Consider the following 23,456-nt stretch of genomic DNA (forward strand, 5'->3'; position numbering starts at 1 on the left):
ATGCCAGTCCTTAGCATGCAGAGAATTTTAAGCAAAAAGCAATAAAACCAGATTCATGCATAGAAACAGTATACATCCTGGCAGCCCATCAGGCCAACTGGAGTAGCTAGCTTTGGTCTTAATCTTAATAATTTTTAAAAATTAAATAAAATTGGGAAGGCATATTGCCAAAAATATAAAGAACTTACTTTAAAATTTAAATTTTAAATTTTTTAAAAATTTACTTTAAAATTTTTTTTAATTTATATGAATGCATGTAAGTCTGTCATGTGTGTGTGGATACTTGGGAGGTCCTTGGAATTTTAATTACACACAGTTGTGAGCTACTGTGTAGGTGCTGGGAGATGAACCTGGGTCCTCTGCAAGAGCAGCCAGTATTCTTAACTGCTGAGCCATCTCCTCAGACTCCAAATATTTAACAATTATTAACTTTAAATTCTAAAAAGTCTACAGACCTCAAAATAGACAGCAATTGGACTGGACGACTCCAGTCTAGATTATACCAAGTGGTTAGCTAATACATGAAAAATGACCAGTTTTGCTATAGTGCAAAGGCTTTATGCTGTTGTTACTACTACTACTGATGACGATGATGATGATGATGATGACTAAATTTCATTAATTTTCATATAAACATGTAAGATAATACCTCTTGTTGCTGGCAGGCCTGAAGGACACTTTGGTAGATGCTACAGTCCTTTCCATATTGTAGGAAAGGTCACTGATAACATACATGTTTATGCCCTTTGATTCAATAGCTTTACTTATGGAATTGGATCAAACAGCGTATCGGGTAGTTATCATATTTATAAACAAAGAGCTACACATAAATTCATGTCTTTTTCTATTTTCTTCTTCCTCCCTCCTCCTCTTCCTCCTATTATTTCTTCTTTGTCTTTTCCTGCTTCTTTTTTCCAGTCAGATTCTCACTGATAGCTCTAGTTGTCCTGTAACTTAATATGTAAATCAGGCTGCCCACAAACTCTCAGAGATCTTCCTACTTCTGCCTCCCAAATGCTAGGAATAGAAGCACACACTAGCATGCTTGTTTAACTGTGTGTTTTTTCAAAACTTTATCCTACCCTTTAAAAACAAAGAAACAAAAAACCACTTACTGTTACTTACTGTTTGCTACCTACCAGGTAGCAGGTAGCAAAGAAAACATACATGGTGGTAGATCCATCTGAATGGCAAAACAACTCTCCTTCGAGCCAGTGATCTAAGGATTTCTAGATTGATACTCTTACAGTACCTCCGCTCTACCAACTGAACTGTTGAAGGATGCCGTGTACAGTTCCTAACAGGGTGCCAAGTAGCTTAGACGAGCTTCAAACTTCCTAAATTCGAGACTGATTTTAAATTTCTGCTCTTTCTAACTCCACCTGGAATTACCAGTGTAAGCCACCACGCCTGATTTTAAGCAGTGCTAGGTTTAAACTCAGAGCTTCATGAATACTAGATGGACCCTCTACCAAATGCCAAGTGCATTCTTTTTTTTCTTTCTTTCTTTCTTTCTTTTTTTTTTTTTTTTTTTTTTTTGGAGCTGGGGACTGAACCCAGGGCCTTGTGCTTGCAAGGCAAGCGCTCTACCACTGAGCTAAATCACCAACCCCCGGAGCTGGGGACCGAACCCAGGGCCTTGCGCTTTCTAGGTAAGCGCTCTACCACTGAGCTAAATCCCCAGCCCCAAGAAGCATTCTTTATAATAGAAAAAGAACTAAAAATCCTCACAATCTTGGCAAATATATACTTAGTAGCTTATTAATTGTGCAGGAAAACTAAACATAAAGTAAATACCATAAGGAATTGCTGACTTTGGCACAGTGAAGCTCAAGGTCCTTGTGAGCTGCACAGTTAGACCATCTTGAAGGTGGGCATCCAGTGGAATCCTGCCTCCTAGCCCCACACTCCTGAAGGTGTCTTGTGGAAAAGATCAACCATGGAGAGCTGGAACCATTGTGGACTCTTTAGTTACTCACAGATGTAACGACAAAGGAATTTACGTTCTGGGCTCCTATTCTGTTCCCCATTTTGTTTCAAATACTCTTCCAACTCAGCATAATTCAAACAAGGTATTATTAACATTAGTCTTTTTCTTAAAATTAACAAACAAACATCCCACTGTCTTTTGTTTTGTTCTCCATATGTAGCTCTTGTAAGTCCGGACCTTGCTATGTATCCCAAGCTGGACTTAAACTTGCAATGATCTTCCTAACTCCTGAATGTACATGGGTTAAAAGAACTGAAGCCACAGAGGTAAGTTCGCTGGCTGATGGCCTCATGTCTCATTTCAGTTATTCAAGCCTTCTTTCTCTTTGTCCCCAATCCCTATATTCAGTCCAGCTCTTTAATGCATATATTGTCCTCTTAGCTGAGAACGATAAACCCAAACTACCCAACCACCAATCTGTAGTCCACATGTTTAAAAGCGGCCCCTCCCCCCACCCCAAGTAAATACACTTGGCTATCTGGGGGCAGGCTTCTCTAACAGCACACAGCCTTCTTCCTTCTGAAGCTCTGTCTTTGGCCCTAGGGTGACAAACAGCCCTTTTCACTTGTTCACTGTGGTTCTGGTTCCCTTTTCCTCTGGGACTGTTGAAGTCGGTAGGTGCTTCACTGTCAGCTCAGGGAGCCACAGAATAACACAGCTCTCTTTGTCTCTTCTCAGAACTGGTCTTTCTGTTCCTCAAGCTCTTCAGCTCTGCCTCTCCCCTTTCTCTTAGACTTTGGCAAGATTGTATGTACTTCACTATGTGACTCCCAGAGATCATGCCCCTGAGTGCTGCTGGGCTTACGGGTGTGAAGACTACCTCCCATCTTTCTCTCTCTCTCCTCCATTTCATTCCATTCTCTATTTCTACCTCCGAGGCTTTATTGTCATTACCACTTCTGAATAGGAACAGCAAAGTATCCTACTTGACACGAGTCTATTTCATTGTTGTTGTTGGTGGTGGTGGTGTAAATACTGAGATTCCAAAATATCTTCACTATCTACAGCTGTGCCTTACAGTTCTATTCTGGAGTCAACTGAGGGCTGTAGGACGGAATTGCCTGACTGACCAGATTTACAGAAGAGTAGGCACTGTTGTAACATGGACTGAAGATAACCCTGCAGGGAAAATAAAGAGCCCTCCAGGTTGGAAGAAACTTGTGGAGAACAGGGCGCTTGTAGCCCTGACCATTTCTCTCCCAGCCTGAAGTTCTTGGCAAACCCCATTGCCCCAGCAAGCTCAGAAATGGCAGTTCCCACCAACTCTTGTCCTTTGGTCTGTCTGCTCACCTTTACAGTCCTACAGCTACCTACGTTGGATTCAGGTAAGTCTCTGTTCTAGCCTTCTCTTTCTTGCACAGTTGGAAAGTTCCTATAAACATCTGTAATCCGGTTTGGCTCCTGGTGGAGACTTCCACCACAATCCAGTGAATTCAAAAGAAATCCACCTGGGAGATAGTGCAGACTTGGCAATTCCAGCACTAAGTGGGCAGAGGCAGATCTTTCTGAGGCCAAAGCCAGCTTGGTCTATACAGAGATAGCTGGGACATCCAGAGTTACATAGGGTGCCTAGTTGTTTTTCCTTTAAATCAAAGGAATTGGAACTCTGGGTGTGGTGGTGGTACACCTATAATGTTAGCACTTGAGAGTTGAGGGCAAGGGGATCAAGGAACTCAAGGCTACATAGTGAGCTGGAGGCCACCTTGGGATTTATGAGATCCAGTCTGAAAAGTAAACAGAACAAAAGGAATAGTAGCCAGCCCGAGTTCCTTAGTTTACAAGAAGATTGGTCTGTAGGTCCTCCAGCCCATTCCATTGTCCCATCTGACCTTGTTTATTACAGCAGCTCCCTTCAATGTGACTGCACCTCAGGAGTCAGTGCTGGCCGTAGTGGGTTCAGATGCGGAGCTGACCTGTCGCTTTTCCCCAAACGCAAGCTCAGAGCAAATGGAGCTGCTGTGGTTTCGACAGACGAGGTCGCCAGCGGTACTTCTGTACCGGGCTGGCCAGGAGCAGGAGGGCGAGCAGATGACCGAGTACCACGGGAGGGCGACGCTGGTGACAGCCAGACTCCTAGACGGCCTCGCTACTCTGCGGATCCGAGGTGTCAGGGTCTCCGACCAGGGGCAATACCGGTGCTTTCTCAAAGACAACGACGACTCCGAGGAGGCCGCTGTGCATCTCAAAGTGGCTGGTGGGTACAGAGGGGATGCGTCGCCTCGTCACTCAGCGCAGAGACTCTTACTTTGGGAACCATTGTGTTCATTCTCCAAATTACTTTGAGTTTGAACAAGCGGGGCCGGCGCAGAGTGGGAGATGAGTGGGAAGGAACTCAGCTAAAAAAGCAGGATGTAGAGCGAGATGTCGTTCTTGTAGATACCTTATTCTAATTATCTTTAGCACTTTCCCCACTAGCACAGGATGATTCCGTCCAAGAAATACGTAACATTCTTAATTTAACTCAGTTTTTTGAGACAATATCTGCTGTATAATTCCGGACATCTTCCTGCTTCTACCACCACAGTACTGAGATTTCAGGTGTGCACCCCTGCATCTGGCTATTATATTCTTTTACAAGGTACACATAATTTACTGGACCAGTTCCAGTCAATTTGTATGCCAGTGTATGTTTTCACGTTTACGTAAGGCTGTGGTGAGCATCACACCCTAACAGAGTGTGGTCCGCTGCGAAAATTTTTTTTTTTTTAGGAATAAAAAATTTTAATTATTTTTTTTTAAAACTCAAAAGCAAACCGATGTCTAGATGCCACCTTCCAAAGGGTCTAGGAGGCCCTTCAACTGGGCATGCTGCTTCTGCAAAAGCTACTGTGGAGATGTGAATGAAGGAGCATTTTAGGGTCCCAGATAGCTAGTCTAACTATTGTTGTCATGTGCTGGTTTAACCCCCAAACCAGCACAAGAATGGTGGGACAGCAAGACCCCAACACGTCCCTCAGCATCGGACTGTCTCGGTGAGATCGTGGCACACCCACCCTGTGATACTTTGACACAGGAGGTTTTTATTTGGGATTTTATTTACCTTAGGAAATGGTATGACCACATATCCTCACCCTGTGGAGAGTGCGTTTTCACTAAAACTATAATTTTGTCATTTGGGTCTCTCCATTTATAACTGATGACACCGAGGAATGACCTCCTCATTGTTTAAAGGTACTGTTGTCGTGAAGGAAGAAAGGCACAAAATTTAGGCATAGTTACCTGAGGACTGCTAGACATAGCTGCACTGTCTAACCACAGTGTAGCAAGAAAGAAATGGGATACCACAGCCATGCGATCAATAATATAATAATATAATAATATTAATAATATTAATATTAATAAATAATAGATAGCCACATGAGACATTCTGGGAGACTTGGGAAGAAAGGAAAGCAGCAGCCACATGGTTACCCTCAGCTCAGCAGAGGGTTCTCATTAGTTACAGTGAGGGTCAGGCTCCTGTTGGTGGACACAGGGCAGAGCCCAGTTTGCAGCTGCTCCCTTCTCTAGCTGTTCATCTCTGTTCAGGCCCTGGGCCAGGTGTATGCCTTGCTTCTGGAGCCGCCAACCGCTGAGAAAATTCTTGATCCACCCCAAAATGGTTTTGCTCATATTACCCAAAGTCCCTCCTCCCTCTCTGAGATAATAAGGAAAGAATACACTGAGCTCTAATTTCCCTCCTTGCTAGTGATCCAAAGCAAACAAATCTCCCACTCCGTTTTTCCTACTCTGAAACGAGAAAGAGCTAAATCCAGTAAGAATTTGCAACGAGGTAATGAGTGAAGAGAGAAGAGAAAAACATTTTGTTCATGGTAAAGCATCATATACTCATAAAATAATCTCTATATTTTAGACTAGTGTGCATAATACACAGATAATCCCTTCCGGTAGTTCTCGTTTATTTAGGTACTTAATTTGCTACTTTTGTGAAAGGAGCTGACACGTCTGTCTCAAAACTCCACAGCTTCAAGAAAGCTTTAACGTTTTTTCTCAGGTGCTAGAATCATTTGTATCGAACAAACCAACCTAAAAGAACAAGGTTCCCACACCGGGAGTCGAACCCGGGCCGCCTGGGTGAAAACCAGGAATCCTAACCGCTAGACCATGTGGGAGCTTCTACTCTCCTCCCCTTATCTCCTCTTCCCATGTACAGTATTACAGGCAAATGTTACACCTGCTCTTAATGTGCTGGGAAAGGAATCAACTTAATTGTACTCCTAGCTCAAAAATACATTGCCATGTTTTGCCATATATAATGTACCAAATATAACTCTCACGTCATTTTTAGGGAAGGGCATCTTACAATTATATAATGTATACATGTTTATATACATATAAACATATGTATATAATCACACACACACTTGTGTGTTTGTGTATGATATTTCAACTAGTGACACCCTGTATTTCCAGCAACTGGGATATACAGGCAGGAAGATTAGAAGTTCAAAATTCACCTTGGCTACTTAGAATCTCCATGTTGTTATTATCTTTTAATAAATGATGGCCATTTTCATAAAATACATACACACTAGCTTAAAATAGGAAGAACTGTAGAGGTGTTGTTTAAGGATACTTCTCTACAGCCCAGCATTTTTCTGTATCCTGTAGAACTGTGAAAGGGGAGAGGGGAGAAGGAAAAAGAGGGAGGAAAAGAGAGGGGAAAAAAGATTTAGACTAAATAAAAGAGAAAGGTAACTTTATGTTAACCTCGTTGTTGCTGAATTTCTGTTGCTGTTTGTTTTGGGTCAGGGTGTTACTATGTAGCTTTGGCTGCTGAAGCTTACTCTGCAGACCAGGCTGGCCTAGAACTCATAGAAAGCCACCTGCTTCAGCCTCGCCGGTGCTTAGACTAACATTCTCTTCTGTCTTAGAGATACGGTCTTGAACTCATTACATACATAGCAGAAGCTGGCCTTGAACTCCTGATTCTTCTCCCTCCACCTCTTAAGTGCTAAGATTACAGTGTGTGTCCCCTGTGTTGACTTTTGTTGGGGCATAATTCTGTGAGGAAAGATGAGGTTGAAACCATTTAAGAAAATTCTTGAGTCTGCATCCTAGGTAAAGGAAAGTTAAATTATTAACAACAAACCTCAAGGGGGAAAAACAAAACCAAACAAAATTCCAAACTCTGTTCTCAAGATTATAGTCTTGTGGGGAGTAGAGGTGTGACTCAGTTGGAAGAGTGCTTGCTTAGCATGCACAAAGCCCTGGGTGGGATCTCCAGCACTGTATAAAAATGGTTTCTGGTGGCACATGTCTGTAATACTAGCACTTGGGAGGTAGAAGCAAGAGGATCAGAAGTTCAAGGTCATCTTCAGTTGTTTGAGGCCATTCTGAGGTACATGATAATCTAAGAAGGAGAATACTTTCTCATCCATCCTAAAACGTTCTTACCATAGTCCTCTCATCCTCTAAATCATGTTATGTACTTCTAACCATAGAGGGCTTTCTTGACTTTAGAGCCACCTTTCAGCCATTGTTCTTGCTGTTCTTGATGGTTGGACAAGCACCTCTATGTCTACTCATCAGATTTTTCTTTGTGTTGAAGGGTGTGATCCCAGTAAGGCTCCATCTCTAATAATATATAAGATGTTGTTTTTATTAATACAGTCTTCATACAGAAGATTAGGATTAGAGGAATCCTACCTAGCCCCAGTCTACTTTTGCCTCCTCTCTGTCTTTCTCAAAGGAAGATTATCATGTTCCCAGGAAAGCATCCACTGAAAGATTAAGGTCAGTTTCTCTCTAATAGCTGTGGGCTCAGATCCTTACATCAGTATGAAGGTTCAAGAGAATGGAGACATGGAGCTGGAGTGCACCTCCTCTGGATGGTACCCAGAACCTCAGGTACAGTGGAGAACAGCCAACAGAGAGATGCTACCACCCACATCAGAGTCCAGGAATCCTGATACGGAAGGCTTGTTCACTGTGACAGCTTCTATGATGATCAGAGACAACTCCATAAAGAATATGTCCTGCTGCATTCAGAATATCCTCCTTGGCCAGGGGAAGGAAGTAGAGATCTCCTTACCAGGTCAGTGGAACTAGTGCTGTGTACTAATGGCGACAGAGACTCAGGGTAATATGACTTGGGACCCTGCTCAGAAGGGACATCGTGGTAAAATTGCCTACATCTTCCTCTACAACTCTTGCCTGCTGACTTGAGGAAGCCCTACTGACTTAATTAGAATAAAGATACTGAGAAGTGGGCTGTTTCTCTGTGATGTATGTAGTGCTTGTATGACATGCAGAAGGTCCTGGGTTCTTCCCCTAGGTCTGCACACACCACCACTAGACCAATCTCATTAAGATTCCAGAGATTTATTCCAGAGAAACAGGTGACAGAGAAGCTTTGCCTCTGGGGTCCTTCCTGATTCGACCCTTCTCCTTCAATAAGCAGGGAGACTAAACTATTTTTCTGATTTGACTGTGCCCTCCCTGAACCTCTCCTCCATTCCTTGTTCCACAATGGAGCTCTGTATAGATGGCCAAAGACCTCTAAGTTCCTCCTGGAAGCTTCATCATTTCCAGCTTATTACCTGTGGTTTAGGTTTACCAGGAATCATTCCTTGTTTATTGGTCAATAACTCCCATTCTGTCCTGCATGCAGCCAACTTCCTTTTTTACCTCAAGGACCTCATGGATGGCTAACAAGGGGTTTCTGTAAACTTTTATTTCACATGTTCTTACCCAAACTGGCTCTTCAGTGATTGCTTTGGCCCAGGGTCAAATCCTTCTGAAAAGCTTAGCACAAAGGAGCAATTCTTGCCATGGGAGGTGGGAGGCCACCAAGAGCACCAAGAGCATCTCTGTCCTTCTTTGGTACCAGGAGAGAACCTGAAATTATTCCGGTTCCCAACCAATACCCTTTTTGATTTGTTGTTTGTTTTTGTCTTATTTTGTCTTTTAGCTCCCTTCTTGCCAAGGCTGACTCCTTGGATAGTAGCCTTGGCTATTGTCATATTGGCCTTAGGGTTTCTCGCAATCGGGTCCATATTTTTCACTTGGAAACTATACAAGGAAAGATCTAGAGAGCGGAAGAAGGAATTTGGCTCTAAAGGTAAGTCACAGTGTCTGGAAGGGCTTTGTGTCACAGCTTCCAGGGAAGGTTGGATTCAGGCCTGTTTGAGTGACTTCCAACAGGAAGCGGCTGGATTTTAAAATTCTGAGGCTGGAGGGAATTATAAACCTTCTAAAGTCATAGGTACCTAATATGAAGAAAACGGCTCATGACCCTGGCAGAGTCAGAATCAGCTCAAACTGTCATTGTAAACCTAATATTCTTTCACAGTCTAGCTTTAAGTTCTCTGGACACTCTCTTTCCGTTTCCCAGGAAGAATTTTATCATTAAGATCTGGCCCTAAGGGCTGGAGAGATGGCTCAGTGGTTAAGAGCACTGACTGCTCTTCCAGAGATCCTGAGTTCAAATCCCAGCAACCACATGGTGGCTTGCAACCATCTATAAATAAAATAAATAAATCTTAAAAAAAAAAAAATCTGGTCCTAAGTCCTAAGCCAGGAGAAACTTCCAGATGATTTCTTAGGAATATTGTTTGTTTGTATTTATTTATTTATATACTTTATTTTATTTTGCTGGCAGCATTTCTGTTCCTGATTTGCAGGCAGTGTTCCTATCACCAGGGCACCACAGATTAAAGAGTGTCCCTTTATGTGTTTCTCCTTCTGGTTTTCCTCCTTCCTCTCTCCCATTTTAAAAAAGCCTTTTTGTTTTTGTTTTTGTTTTTGTTTTCCAGAGAGGCTTCTGGAAGAACTCAGTAAGTGGCCTTCTTCTTTTTGAGTCACAAGATTTTTTCTTTTCTACCTGTTAACCCTCTACTGATGGTCTCTCTCTCTCTCTCTCTTTTTTTTTTTTTTTTTTTTTTTTTTTACACTTCAGGATGCAAAAAGACTGCCCTTCATGAAGGTCAGTGGTTCTGAGCTCCTCACTGTCTCTGAAGCCCTACCCTGGGAGTCAAAGACCTGTGAGGCTTGAATGCAAAAACAGTCCTATGACCTCCACAGTAATAGGATAGAAACAGGGAAGGTGACAGTGAATGGTCTCAGCGCTTTTGGTCTGGAGACCACCGATGATGGCTAGCAGAAAAGCTCCTTTGACAATACCCCTGATGATATTTAAATCATTCTGTAGCTTCCAGTAAGAGATGGGGCTGGACAGGACAGCTAATGAGCAGCCTGATAGCTCCCTGCTACATGTAGGGACTCCTACTACAGCTCCCCTACAGCTCTACAGCTCTTCTATGTCTCTGGGAAGGAGGGATAGGTCTAGTAGTCCTGATACCCGACAGGCTGATGCAGTCTCTCTTTGCCTCCAGTTGATGTGACTCTGGATCCAGACACAGCTCACCCCCACCTCTTCCTGTATGAAGATTCAAAGTCGGTTCGATTGGAAGATTCACGTCAGATCCTGCCTGATAGACCAGAGAGATTTGACTCCTGGCCCTGCGTGTTGGGCCGTGAGACCTTTACTTCAGGGAGACATTATTGGGAGGTGGAGGTGGGAGATAGAACTGATTGGGCCATTGGTGTGTGTAGGGAGAATGTGGTGAAGAAAGGGTTTGACCCCATGACTCCTGATAATGGGTTCTGGGCTGTGGAGTTGTATGGAAATGGGTACTGGGCCCTCACCCCACTCCGGACCCCTCTCCGGTTGGCAGGACCCCCTCGCCGAGTTGGGGTTTTTTTGGACTATGAATTAGGAGACATTTCCTTCTACAATATGAGTGATGGATCTCTTATCTATGCTTTCCCTAGCATCTCTTTCTCTGGTCCCCTCCGTCCCTTCTTTTGTCTGTGGTCCTGTGGTAAAAAGCCCCTAACCATCTGTCCAACCGCCAATGTGCCTGAGAAAATCACAGTCATTGCTAATGTCCAGGACAACATTCCCTTGTCCCCTCTGGGGGAAGGCTCTACTTCAGGAGACAAAGATAGTCTCCATTCTAAACTGATACCTTTCTCACCTAGCCAAGCAGCACCTTAACAAATATTCCAGCTTCACAAGTTTGCCTTCCTTTGACTACTCCTTAATGCCCTGAAGCTTTAGCTGCCAGCTTCCTTCAGTCCTGTTTCTTTCTTCCTGTTGGATGGAGATTAATTCACATTGGGAAGGTGGTATCTTGCTGCCAGACAAGGCAGGAAGAAGGGCTATCCTAGTTTGTTTCTGTACTAACATTGAGGAGGTAGAGAGCTGATTCCTAAACTATTTCTGGTGCTCATAGTCCTTCAGGCCAGAGCCTATATAGGAGGACTTGGTACAATCACCTGAGGGACCAAGAGGCAACCAAGAGGTTGGTATGGAATTGTGGCAGAGACATCAGGAAAAGGGGTATGTGGGACAACAGGTTTTAGGCAAGGGAGAACAAAACCAAACCACAGGATGCTAAAAAAGGAAGAGCTTGGCCTAAAATCCTATAAAGGGACTTAGAGGAGATGTGACAGGCAAATGAAGTGAATTTGGTCCAACTAGATACACTTATCCTATCCCTAGGATTTTTCAGTTATATCCCATTTTTTTGTTAATTAAAAATTTTGACAGCTTCATACATGTATATAATGCATTCTAATTACTCTCACTTTCCTTTATTTCCTCCCCTTCCTTCCCCTCCCTTCATCAACACCCCCTTCTGACTTCAAACCTGACCCACTGAGTTTAATGGGCTCTCCTTTGAGCTCTAGAGAGCAGATGTCACTGAATACAATGATTTCCCCTCTCCTACAGTCAATCAGCAGCCAAAGTTCAGCCACATGAGCCCCTCCCCTATCAAGGCTAACTGTTGACAGGGCCAGTTTTAGCACCTGTGAGATTACAAGATTACAAGAGCCCAGAAGAGAGAGTTGCTCAGCCATTCTCCCTCCCCTCTGGCTTTTATGGTCTTTTGTCCTCTTTTTAGGATGTCTCTGAACACTGTATCTTAAGTTTTCTATGTCACGTTCTATAGGGTGGAGGAGACTGGCCTCTGCTTGTTTGAGAGCACTGTAAGCAAGCTAGCAAGAGACAGAGATGAGGGGAGATGAATGGGGCCAGAGAACCAGGGCTATAGTAGAGGAGAAAATTTTAAACAAACCCTCCAGGTTACGGGTGTTAGGTCCTGCTCTTCTTCTTTTTTTTTTTTGGGGGGGGGGGGTTCTTTTTTTTTTCCGAAGCTGGGGACCGAACCCAGGGCCTTGCACTTCCTAGGCAAGCGCTCTACCACTGAGCTAAATCCCCAACCCCAGGTCCTGTTCTTCTTTATATGTCCTCCTCTTTCTTGACTTCCCTGAAGGTCAATCCAACCTCACATTATTGACTCCACTAGAAAGGTGTGTGTGTGTGTGTGTGTGCGCGTGCGTGGTGTGTATGGTGCATGTGTGTGTGTGTGTGTGGTGTGTGGTGTGTATGGTGTGTGTGTGGTGTGTGGTATGTATGGTGTGTGTTATGTATGGTGTGTGTGTGGTGTGTGGTGTGTGGTGTGTATGGTGTGTGTGTGGTGTGTGATGTGTATGGTGCGTGTGTGTGGTGTGTGGTGTGTGTGTGTGTGGTGTGTGGTGTGTATGGTGTGTGTGTGTGTGGTATGTGGTGTGTATGGTGTGTGGTATGTGTATGTGGTGTGTGGTATGTGGTGTGTGGTATGTGGTGTGTGGTATGTGGTGTGTGTGGTGTGTGGTGTGTATGGTATGTGTGGTGTGTGGTGTGTATGGTATGTGTGTGTGTGTGTGTGGTGTGGTATGTGTGTGGTGGTGTGTGTGTGTGTGTGTGTGTGTGTGTGTGTGTGTGTGTGTGTTTTAAGATGGAGGTTTACTATATAGCTTAGACTGGCTTTGAATTCCTGATCCTCCTGCCTCTACCTTCCAAGTGCTGGCAACAACCATCTCCACCACACTAGCTTTCATTCGGCATGCTTAGGTAGCATTGCTGTTTTATCAGGAGCTGCATGCTCCCTCAGCCCTCACTGCAATGTTTAACACCTCACAGACACCTTCATTCCCTTCCACTGCCATCCTGTTCCACACTGTGCCATTGTTCAATGCAGCCTACCCAGGTACCCTGCATTCTGTTTTGCCTTAGAGTCCCCAAAGTTGTACCATGATGCTTGACACAGCTGGACAGTTTGTCCCTATTTGTGTGTGTTCCAATGTCCTCCTGTTTGTATGGGACTTGTTTTGTCAATGCCTGTGTGTGTATCCAAGCTCTTCCACTTCTATTGTATTTTCCTGGCTTCTAGAATGTTACTGAATAAAGAAAGAGAAAGAAATGTGTGTCTGTTTGCCGAGGCAGCCCCTGAACTTTTCTTTCTTTATCCCAATAAGAGGGACTGGATTAAACTGAAACAGGAATGAATGATGTCTGGGAATGTGCTGTTACAACAGTGTTGTTCTATATGGTCCCAGGCCTAGCTAGCTGGGCCTGGGAGATTTACCAGAACAGGCAGAGATGGGAGCTACTCATGATGATCAAACTGCCTTAAAAATGGCCACCATGCTGATGGTTCCCTGCCCTCAGCCTTGTTTCAAAGGCAGCTTCATTTCTATCCCTACTAAGGTAACATTGTTGGTGAGTAAATCCCACCATGTTGCCAGAGGTGCCAAGAGGGACAGCTGCACAGTAGAGTTCTTGCCTGCCTTGCACCAGTCCTGAGTTCCATCCCTAACACTGCTTCTGCCTCACACATGACTTTTGACAATTAAGTCTCCAAAACACATGAAAATTGGAAGGCACATTCAAACCGCAGCAGGCCTTTCCTCTATCACCTCATAGGTCCCCAGCACCCAGTGTCTTCCTTCTCTTTTTTATCTCAAACACTAGCCACCCTAATACAGCTTATCTTATATTAAACTCCTAGGAGAAGAGTACAATTTATCTTTGATTTAAGAGGATTAATTTAATTGAGAATGGTGACACACGCCTGTATTCCCCAGAATTGAGAAGACAGAGGCAGGAGAATTGTCACATATTTGAAGCTGGCTTGGACTATATGTCAGTTCTAGGTCGACCTAGGCTATATAGTAACATCCTATCTCAGTAAATAAATACGTATGTTCATTTTATTCAAAGACTTTATTTGTAGAAATCCACAGGAAATATAATCAAAACATCCTTTCAAAAATGCTTTGGAGGGTTGGTGAGATAACTTACCAGATAGAGACACTTGCCAAGCATGATGAACTGAGTTCAATCCCAGAGACCCACATGATGGAATGAATTGTCCTCTGCTATCCACATGCTCATCATAGAACATGCTCACCCATACACATATACACATACGCATGCTTAATAGGTTAAATGCCTAGGAAAGGTAGGCAATCGCATCACTGTGTTTAATGTGTGATGTGTATCACAATATGTATCTGTAAACCTTCACAGAAAATATATGGGCCAGTAACTCTGAGATTAGAAAGAAAAGGGATCACAGAACTGGGCACAGTGAGGCATGCTCATAATCTCAGCACTCTGGAGTTGGAGCTAGGAGGACCACAAGTTCAATGCCCACCTGAGCTACAAAGTAAGTTTTAAAGCACTAGCATAAAAGGGGAGGGGATTCTTTCAGATTTCAACCAGCTCTGTCTCTGCTTCCCTTCTCCATTGTCTTCAAGGAAAAATGGGAGCACTGAACAGGCATTAGAGTCTTAGGGAACACCATGAACTGCTTGCCTGTGTTCTAGTTTTAACCTCTGTAGGTCACACCCTTAGTGATGAAGAGGTTTATTCTCCAACAAAGGCACTTTATTTTTACAGTAACGGCAGCCTTTAAAAAGAACTGGAGATGGGCGTGAGGGCACACACCTGTAATTCCAGTATTTGGGAGAGGAAAGCAGGAGGATCAAGAGTCCACCATCCTTCTCAGCTACTGCTGTAGTTTAAATCCAGCCTGCATTGTCGGAAACCTTGTTTCAAAACAAAACTAAAAGCAGGACCAGAGTCCTGTTCCATACAGTCTTGAACATTGTTACAAATGTTTTTGCTACCCCCCTTATCCTTAAAAAAAGATTCAGGCTCTCAATAAAACTTAACCCTAAAACCATGCTCTCAAATCCGGATGCACATGGAGTTTCTGCGAGTAATGAGGGCCCCTTAAAAACTCAAACAAGTTCCAGGACTGCCGGAGTGACATAAAGAGATGATGATGATGATGAATTTTAAAATTCTGTATTAGGTAACACTCCTAGACTTCCCTGATTTAATTGATCAGGGAAGAATCTCTCTCCTAGAGGGTTATCAAAAGCATTTCCAATGAGTTTTTCTTACTTTTTGCTAATATTGGGGGGGAGGTGTTTCTCTAAAAATTATAAAATATTATTATAGTAATATTTTGTTTAACTCAAATAGTACTCGAGGACACAGTGCCTCACAATCGTGTGGAGGGCCTGTTAAATACACAGTGTAGGGCATTATCCCCTAAACTCACTTAAAATTGAAAGTCAGGATAATATTTATGGTGTGCAAAATATTTGGATGTATATTGTGGAAAAGCTAAATGAAGTTACAAACTACACCTGTTACCTCACATACTTTTGTTTTGTGGTGAGAACCTTTAAAAATTTTCAGCAATTGTCAAGTATGTGATACACTGTTATTAACTATAATCTTATTTTAAACAGCAAAACTTAAGATTTAGCATCTATCTAGATATCTAGAGCTTGGAAAGTTTAGTCACAGTCTCAGGGGATTAAGCAGTGTTTAATCAATGAAATTTAAACGCTAGAAACTGTCTAGAAATAAGGAAAAGAAAGAAAGGAAAAAGAAGGAGGAGGCGGAGGAAAAAGGAGGAGAAGAAGGAGGAGGAGAAGAAGGAGAAGAAAGAAAGAAAAAGAAAGAAAGAAAGAAAGAAAGAGAAAGAAAGAAAGAGACAAAGAAAGAAGGAAACAAAGAAAGAAAGAAACAAAGAAAGAAACAAAGAAAGAAAGAAGGAAAAGTAGTTTCTAGATTAGACTCAGTGATACAAGCCTGTGAGCCCAGTGCTCCGAAGCTGAGGCCGGCTTGGGCAGCAAAATGAAATGCTTAGGTCTCAAAAACTAAAACCAAGGGTGATGGTAGAGTTGGGCAGAACAGTTTCTAAAGCCCACAAAGCCAGAGCGATTTGTCTGCGGTTCTTTCGCTGACTGGATCTAAAGCAGACTGAAAACAAAGCTCCAGTTCCTTTGACTTCCAGTGAGATTCCAGGGACACTGTACCGCCTGAAGGCTGAGACTCAACATCAACAACAACACATTTAAAGATTCTGACTTCAGGTTACACTTGATTTGCATTTGAAAAATACGTTGTTGTCGAGGATTGCTAGAATGTGCGTTGGGCGGGTTTAGAAGGAAAACAGTTTCTGGTTTTCAGTTTTGTTTTTGTCCCGAAGAAGAAGCTTTTGCTTTTGGCCAGTGCACCCACTGGTGTGCTTGAGGGGATGTCACCTTCCCGAGGGGTCCTGGATGAGCGGTGTGACCAGCGGGTGAGCAGTGACCAGCGGGTGAGCACTGGGGAGCTTCCGCTGAGGACCCGGAGCAGACACGGCTGCAGTCCGGACCGCGTTCCCCGCCGCTCAGAAGGCGAAGGATTCCGAGTTTTATTGTTAGTCGCCGCCGAAGGCAGTTCACTTAGATGCAGAGACTGTTAACTTGTGAGTGAAAAATTCTTAAATCTTGAGTAAAAGCAAGAGTGCAGAGAGTATAATTTTAAGGTAGAAGTAAGAGCAGGTAGCCATGTTCCTTTGTGGGTCAGGATGGCCGAGCGGTCTAAGGCGCTGCGTTCAGGTCGCAGTCTCCCCTGGAGGCGTGGGTTCGAATCCCACTCCTGACAGCTGTCATTTTCTAAAAACCTAATTACTTTACAGTCTACAGAAACTTTTTCCTTTTCCTTCTTCAGTAAACAATTTTTCTTTCTCATTCTATCTATACAGTGGAACACCGAGTACTTACAAAATAGCTTGAAAAGTAGAGATTTTAGTATTTTCTTTCGTCTCTCCTTGTCTGTTCACATAAAAATTTAGATGAATGTTAACTCTTTTTTTTTTTTTTTAATGAATACAGCTCTATTTTAATCATAATGTTTACATCATTAGTGTAAGGTGTCATAATTTTGGGATGGATAGAAACAATATCTGGATAATTTTTAAAAATTCCTGTCTACATTGTATCTCAGAAAAACCACTAGTTAATGTTGAAAATTGGCTGTAAGAAAAGATATTAGGGTGTAATTAAATGCAGGGAACTCAGGGTAAATAGCTTTCCTGTAAACAGCTCCCCTGTACACATACATTCTGTCAACTTTATATCCCTTCCTAGGCAATGCTTATGTCCAGTGTAACATTGACTTATTCTGACAATGAGATTAAGCTTTTCTGGAACATACAATCAGCAAAATGCTGTTATGTAGATCTTTGTGTTATTTGCCTCCTCTTGCCTCAAAAACAAAGACCCATATTCAGGATGAGTGATCCTCTCATTCTTTTTTTTTTTTTAATTTTTTTTTTATTAACTTGAGTATTTCTTATTTACATTTCGAATGTTATTCCCTTTCCCGGTTTCCGGGCAAACATCCCCCCTAATCCCCCCTCCCCTTCTTTATGGGTGTTCCCCTCCCCATCCTCCCCCCATTGCCGCCCTCCCCCCAACAATCACGTTCACTGGGGGTTCAGTCTTAGCAGGACCAAGGCCTTCCCCTTCCACTGGTGCTCTTACTAGGATATTCAATGCTACCTATGAGGTCAGAGTCCAGGGTCAGTCCATGTATAGTCTTTAGGTAGTGGCTTAGTCCCTGGAAGCTCTGGTTGCTTGGCATTGTTGTTCATAAGGGGTCTCGAGCCCCTCAAGCTCTTCCAGTTCTTTCTCTGATTCCTTCAACGGGGGTCCTATTCTCAGTTCAGTGGTTTGCTGCTGGCATTCGCCTATGTATTTGCTGTATTCTGGCTGTGTCTCTCAGGAGCGATCTACATCCGGTTCCTGTCGGCCTGCACTTCTTTGCTTCATCCATTGAATGTTAACTCTTAATTCATGGCTCATTGTTGTCACTGATGTCTGCTAAGCCATCTCATTGGTCTGGATTTTTATAAAAAAGGATTCTGGTTTTGTATGTACTTAAACTAGTTAAGATCTTCCAAAGATACAGAACTGGAGTGTGTGCTGTGTGTGTGTGTGTGTGTGTGTTCATGTGCTCGTGAGTGCATACTTGTGTGTGTGTCTATCTTCTATCTACCTACCTACCTACCTACCTATCATCTACTTGTATACAAGAAAACAGAGAGAAATACAAATACACAGAGAGGTTTATCATGAAGACATAGCTCACAATTATCGAGGCTGAGAACTATCATGACCTTCTGTTTGTAAGCTGGAAAACAAGGAAGGCAAGTGTTCCGTCCAGTTATGAAGAACTGAAAATCCAGACAGCAGATGCTAATAAAATCAGTCAGATCATGAAGCTACCTACTTAACCCCAACCTACCACACCATCCCCACGTGTAGGCCAAGACTGGATCAAGCCTATCGCATTAGGGATGGCAATATACTTAGTTCAGTTATGTAGGTCCTACTAATCTGGAGAATCAACTGGCTGTCAATTTGACGTTTTAAATTAACCATCACACTATTGATGGTCAGACACGGGCTTGTTTGTAGGGACACAAGAGAACAGGACAGGTTTGGACCCAGCTCGGGGAGTGAACAGACTTACAAAGACATGACCTGTAAACTTACCAGAAGTGAAGAAAGGGAGATCAGAGGTTCAAGGTCATCCTCAGCTAGGCCAAGCCAGACCTTGTACATCCCTCAGAAGGCTGAGGCAAGCCCGTTGTTACTAGATACTACAGCCAGACAAAGTCAAACAGAAATCTTAAAAAGAACCTCTAAGAAAATAATTTAATTTGGATATTTGGACATAAAGACAGTTCTAGTTAGCTTTCTGTTGCTCTGATAAAATACCATGGTCATGGTGAGGAAAGGTTTATTTCAGTTTACAGATTACAATTCATCATCAAGGGAAATCAGGACCTGAACCTGAAGGCAGAAGCTGAAGCAGAGGCCATGGATGAAGGATGACTACTACCTTGCTCCCCAAAACATCTACCCAGGGTGGCTCTGCCTATAATGTGATGGGCATATCAATCATTAATCAATCATGCCCACAGTTCAGTCTGATGGAGGCAATTCTTTTTTTTTTTTTTTTTCTTTTTCTCTTCTTTTTTTCAGAGCTGGGGACTGAACCCAGGGCCTTGCGCTTGCTAGACAAGCGCTCTACCACTGAGCTAAATCCCCAAACCCGGAGGCAATTCTTTAGTTGAGGTTCCTAGTTTGTATCAAATTTGCAAAAACTAATAATTGCAAAACCAAAAATGTAAATCAAGACACCCAAACACAGGTCAGAGTGGTTCTTGGTAAATTTGAGGATAAATGAAGCGTTGGTAGTTTTATTATGACAAATAAATACATATGGGTTGTTATAAAAGTTAATTGTCACTTCTACTGTATGAACTAACGTTCCCACAAAAAAAGTCATGTATTTGTGTTGAAGATTATGATTAGTCCTCTATGGTTTGGGCAGTTGGCATGTTAAAGATCAAGAACCAAAATGATCTTGAGCTATCTTTAAGTCCCCTTAATAGCCATCCATCAACCAGTTTCTGTATTGACTACTGAACGTATTAACTTAGGAAAGGATTGCCTTTCATTGATCGGGAAGCTATAATAATATAGTATTTGAAATCTATGGCAGAGATGCCCCACCCACTTTGATATGATCTGTTTGCCCAATATCTACACCAAGGTATCTGTGGTAAGCACATGGGTTAATGACTTTTGTTGTTGCTGTTCTGTGACTATAAAACATCCATTCAAAATGGAATGTGCTAATCAGAGAATTCCTGCTCCGAGGCCACGGCCACTCGTAATCTGCTCACAATAGACTATCTTGTATTCCTTTTGGAGAAAGAACATTGCTTATGTCAGATGCCTGAAGGAACCTTGCTGTGATTGACTGAAGTAATTGGGTGAAGATCAGAATTGGCAGGCAGTCTTATGAGCAGATGCTTAGAGATCAACAAAAACAAAACAAACAAACGAACAAACAAACAAACAAAAACACCGATTGTACTGTTAAAGAGCAGGCAGGCTATTTGGATGAAGTGGTCAAGTAGGGGAACACCTGGAAGAACCTTTTGTGATTTTAACACCCCGTGCCTTTGATCTTTTTTATTAGACCCGCCATATAGAAGTGGTACCTTAGTGCTTAGTTTCTGCGTGTGGTATGATGCAGATGAGGCAGGTTCGGTAAGAAAAGGGGACATCGATATGCTGTCACTGGAGGATATGGAGAAAGGGAGTTTGTGGACAGAGAGGAAAAATCTAGTGAATCAGTGAATCTGCCTTCTCAGTGCAACTATCTCCTAAGCTGTTCCTCAGAGCATCAGAATTCTTTTGTTTCCACAAAAGCCATAAAACCAGGCTTGGCACTCATTCTGTGGATCTAGGGAAGTGAATAGGGGGTTGGTGCCTTGAGTTTCTATTACCTGGTCTCGGTGAGAACACTCAGCTGAGAGTAAAAGTGACATTTTTTTCCAGACTTCTTAATTTCCTTGTATTTCAGAATTTGGAGGAAGATTCCTCACTGCTGAGTTGTCTTCTAGTCTCTGTGTTCCAGTCTCTGTGACAGGATGTTGCCCTGGATAGGTTTTCAGATGTTTTCGCCCCCAAATAGCTGAGCATCATAGAACTTTAAAATAAATTACGGCTTGTTCTATCTGGTTGTCAGAGGTGTTGCAGGGCTTTCCACAACAGATTTACTAGTAATTTCAAAAACAGTTTAAAAAATAAATAAGTAAAAGAAACAAACTAGTGGGGGTAGATGGTGAGAGTACATCTATTCAAGAATTCCTGAGAAAGAAAATCAAATAACCAGAGGTGCTAAAGTTCTTGAATTGTGTTTATTGTGTGTTTTCCCTGATAATTTTTGTGTTTGCTAGGGGGAAAGGTATTACGTGGAACGTTAAATGAACACTAAGAAATGCATATATTTGTTCTTAATTAATTAACCCTAGTTTTTATTATTTATCTACTTATTTAGTTTTTTAAATTAAAACCAACTTTCTAATTTGAGTAAATACTTTGGTGATGGGTGGGCAGTGCAGGACGACCACTTTGAAGTTAGTCTTGAACTGCAGCAACGAGTAGCAGAAAAAAAAAAAACACAAAAAGGCCCCGCTGGGATTCGAACCCAGGATCTCCTGTTTACTAGACAGGCGCTTTAACCAGCTAAGCCACGGAGCCGGCACGCTTTCTGCGGTTCAAATCAACAAAGAAAAGGAATGAACATTATATTTGTTGGGAAGATGACCCAGGCAAGTCTCCAAATTTAAAAATGCTCTCTCGGCTTCGCTCCAAAGACCTAACAAACCACCGCTCAACTGGAAAACTGAGTCCTGGTCCCGCTGGGCGGGAAAATAACTAGTGCAGGCTGGATGCGCTAGAAGGAAGCTACCCCGTAGGGCAAGACCTCTCCAGATTATCATCACACTGATAAAGGTACAAAAGTACCAGCCAGATATTAAGGAAAAGCGAATAGGCGGGGCGCACAAAGACACTGTGGGTTACTTACTTATGTTGATCAGAACATTCCCAATCCCCAAACGGGTCCATGCAGCAAGCATGACTTTTAAGTTAAACTGAAATTTAAGATTTTGGTCATCCTTTAACTGTCCCCACCTCCCCAACCCTCCGGAAATTTAGGTTTCACCTACCTCCTTCTTGGTTCTAAAATTAACGAAAAGGATTTAAGTCTCAAGCCTTAAAAAAAAATTCAAGACTTCATAATTAACAGCCCATTCTTGGAAAGGTATAAAGAAGAGGCCCGTGTGCAACATCTGCGGAGGGGGAAAGAAAGACTTCCTATAATGCTTGTCCGAAGGGTCTGATTTAATAAATGGCTCAGTAAAGAGCATTTGCAACATTTCCGTATTGTCCTGGATGCTGTGTATATTCCCGCTTCCAACCTACTCAGTCCTCTGTTAAAATAAACCCATCCTTGAAGTACAATTCAGACAAATTTACAAACTTGCCATAGTGTGAAAGTGACTTCACAAGTGAAACTTGCACTTACAATTAATTAGTTGGATTTCCTAAGACCTATAGTCACAACAATGATGCTAAATCCAACATTTCAATATTTCTAAACTGTGTTGAATGTTGAAGGATTTGTTAAACTAAGACAGGCAGTCATTGGATGACAAGAGAAGGGCACAGGGAGAAGTCTGTGGGTACTAGAGTTCTTACTCTTATTAGAAGATTTATGATCTCTGAACTCAGTATTTATGATCGACAGACTCTATGAGATACGTACCTATTTCTTTTATTTTAATTTTAAATGTTTAAGTGTGTGTGTGTGTGTGTGTGTGTGTGTGTGTGCACGTGCTTGCCTAAAATCTGGCTCTTGAGTCTGGAAGGGGGAGTTAAATCCCCTGGAGCTGGAGATTACAGGCAGTAGATAACTGACTGCCTAACTTGGGAACTGAACTCAGGTCCTTTGAAAGAACAGAACTCAACTGTTGAGTCATCTTTCCAACCTCTGCTTTTTAAAATCTTACAGTTAGCCATCAGAGTGTTAATGATGTGTTCAAAGGCCCAGTCACACAATTTAGCTTTAACTAAACTGTGGTAGATGCCAGACAACAAAACAAACATTGTATTTGGTTGGTATTTCTCCTTTGACTGAAAGTTGGTGACATTTACATGGAATAGCTAAGAAGATAACAAAACTCTCATCAACCCTTTGCAGATATGTGTCGAGTTGGGTTCATACCTATAATCTTGGTTCTTGGGAAGTGAAAGCAAAAGGGTGAGAAGTTCAAGGCCAGCTTCAGCTGTAGAGAATGTGAGGTCAGCCTTGCAACAGAAGACTCTGCCTCAAAAAAAAAAAAAAAAACAAACAAAGAACAAAAACAAAACAAAACAAAACAAAACAAAACCAAAAACCAAAACAAACAAGTAACAAAAATATGAGAGGGAGTGTTACTTCCATGCAGCCTCCACTATGACTAGGAAGGCAGGTTCATAAAAACCTCATACTGACTTTGCTCCACACATTTAGACTGGAGACAATCTAGAGCCTGTGTCACATACTGTTCCCATTAAAGCAAAGGGGAGAGGTAGACAGCAGTTTTCCTTAGGCCTTGGAGCACAACCAAAGAAGACTCAGAGGGAGAGAGTGATAGCTTAACATGCCAGCTTGACCAGACTGTAATGCCCAGTTATGTAACTAAACCTTGATGTAGGTGGGCATAGTGGTGAAAAAGCCAGAGCTGGGGTCAATCTAAGGCCAGTGGGAGAATTCCACTGCAAACCTCCAAGCACAAAGAACCCTCCCGCCCACTCTTAGTAAATTGAGGCGGCCAAATAAGACCTTCAAATGTTGAAAAACGGAGGGAGTTTTTTATAGATTAAAAACAAAAAAATTGGGCAGGCAGACAGAGCATACAGCCTTCTGGGCTAAAGCCAA

At 42.5% G+C, this 23,456-nt stretch overlaps 1 protein-coding gene and 3 non-coding genes across 10 annotated transcripts; 2 read left to right on the plus strand and 2 right to left on the minus strand.

Annotated features, from left to right (window-relative positions):
• The first annotated feature begins 1,172 nt into the window (after positions 1-1,172).
• On the plus strand, positions 1,173-13,242 carry Btn1a1 (butyrophilin, subfamily 1, member A1). Of its 7 annotated transcripts, none has more exons than XM_063276436.1 (8): positions 1,173-2,256; positions 2,998-3,315; positions 3,834-4,184; positions 7,746-8,027; positions 8,904-9,053; positions 9,748-9,768; positions 9,891-9,917; positions 10,327-13,242. In XM_063276436.1, exons 2-8 carry the CDS (start codon positions 3,237-3,239, stop codon positions 10,989-10,991), a joined length of 1,575 nt encoding a protein of 524 aa, XP_063132506.1. In that variant the 5' UTR covers positions 1,173-2,256; positions 2,998-3,236; the 3' UTR covers positions 10,992-13,242.
• Positions 6,031-6,102, minus strand: Trnae-uuc10 (transfer RNA glutamic acid (anticodon UUC) 10). The gene has a single exon. It is a non-coding gene; the product is annotated as a tRNA-Glu (tRNA).
• A 3,447-nt stretch (positions 13,243-16,689) lies between the features above and the next one.
• Positions 16,690-16,772, plus strand: Trnal-cag9 (transfer RNA leucine (anticodon CAG) 9). Its single transcript has one exon. It is a non-coding gene; the product is annotated as a tRNA-Leu (tRNA).
• Positions 16,773-21,158: 4,386 nt separating this feature from the next.
• Positions 21,159-21,232, minus strand: Trnat-agu5 (transfer RNA threonine (anticodon AGU) 5). Its single transcript has one exon. It is a non-coding gene; the product is annotated as a tRNA-Thr (tRNA).
• Between the last annotated feature and the right edge of the window lie 2,224 nt (positions 21,233-23,456).

The sequence above is a fragment of the Rattus norvegicus genome, chromosome 17 (assembly GCF_036323735.1).
Source record: "Rattus norvegicus strain BN/NHsdMcwi chromosome 17, GRCr8, whole genome shotgun sequence".
In the NCBI taxonomy this organism is placed as follows: Eukaryota; Metazoa; Chordata; class Mammalia; order Rodentia; family Muridae; genus Rattus; species Rattus norvegicus.

Coding starts and splice junctions, on each gene's coding strand:
- Btn1a1 (XM_063276434.1), top strand. CDS start 3,237: ATGGCAGTTCCCACCAACTCTTGTCCTTTGGTCTGTCTGCTCACCTTT. Junction 3,316..3,833: donor GCTACCTACGTTGGATTCAG/GTAAGTCTCTGT, acceptor TGTTTATTACAG/CAGCTCCCTTCAATGTGACT. Junction 8,028..8,903: donor AGTAGAGATCTCCTTACCAG/GTCAGTGGAACT, acceptor TTTGTCTTTTAG/CTCCCTTCTTGCCAAGGCTG.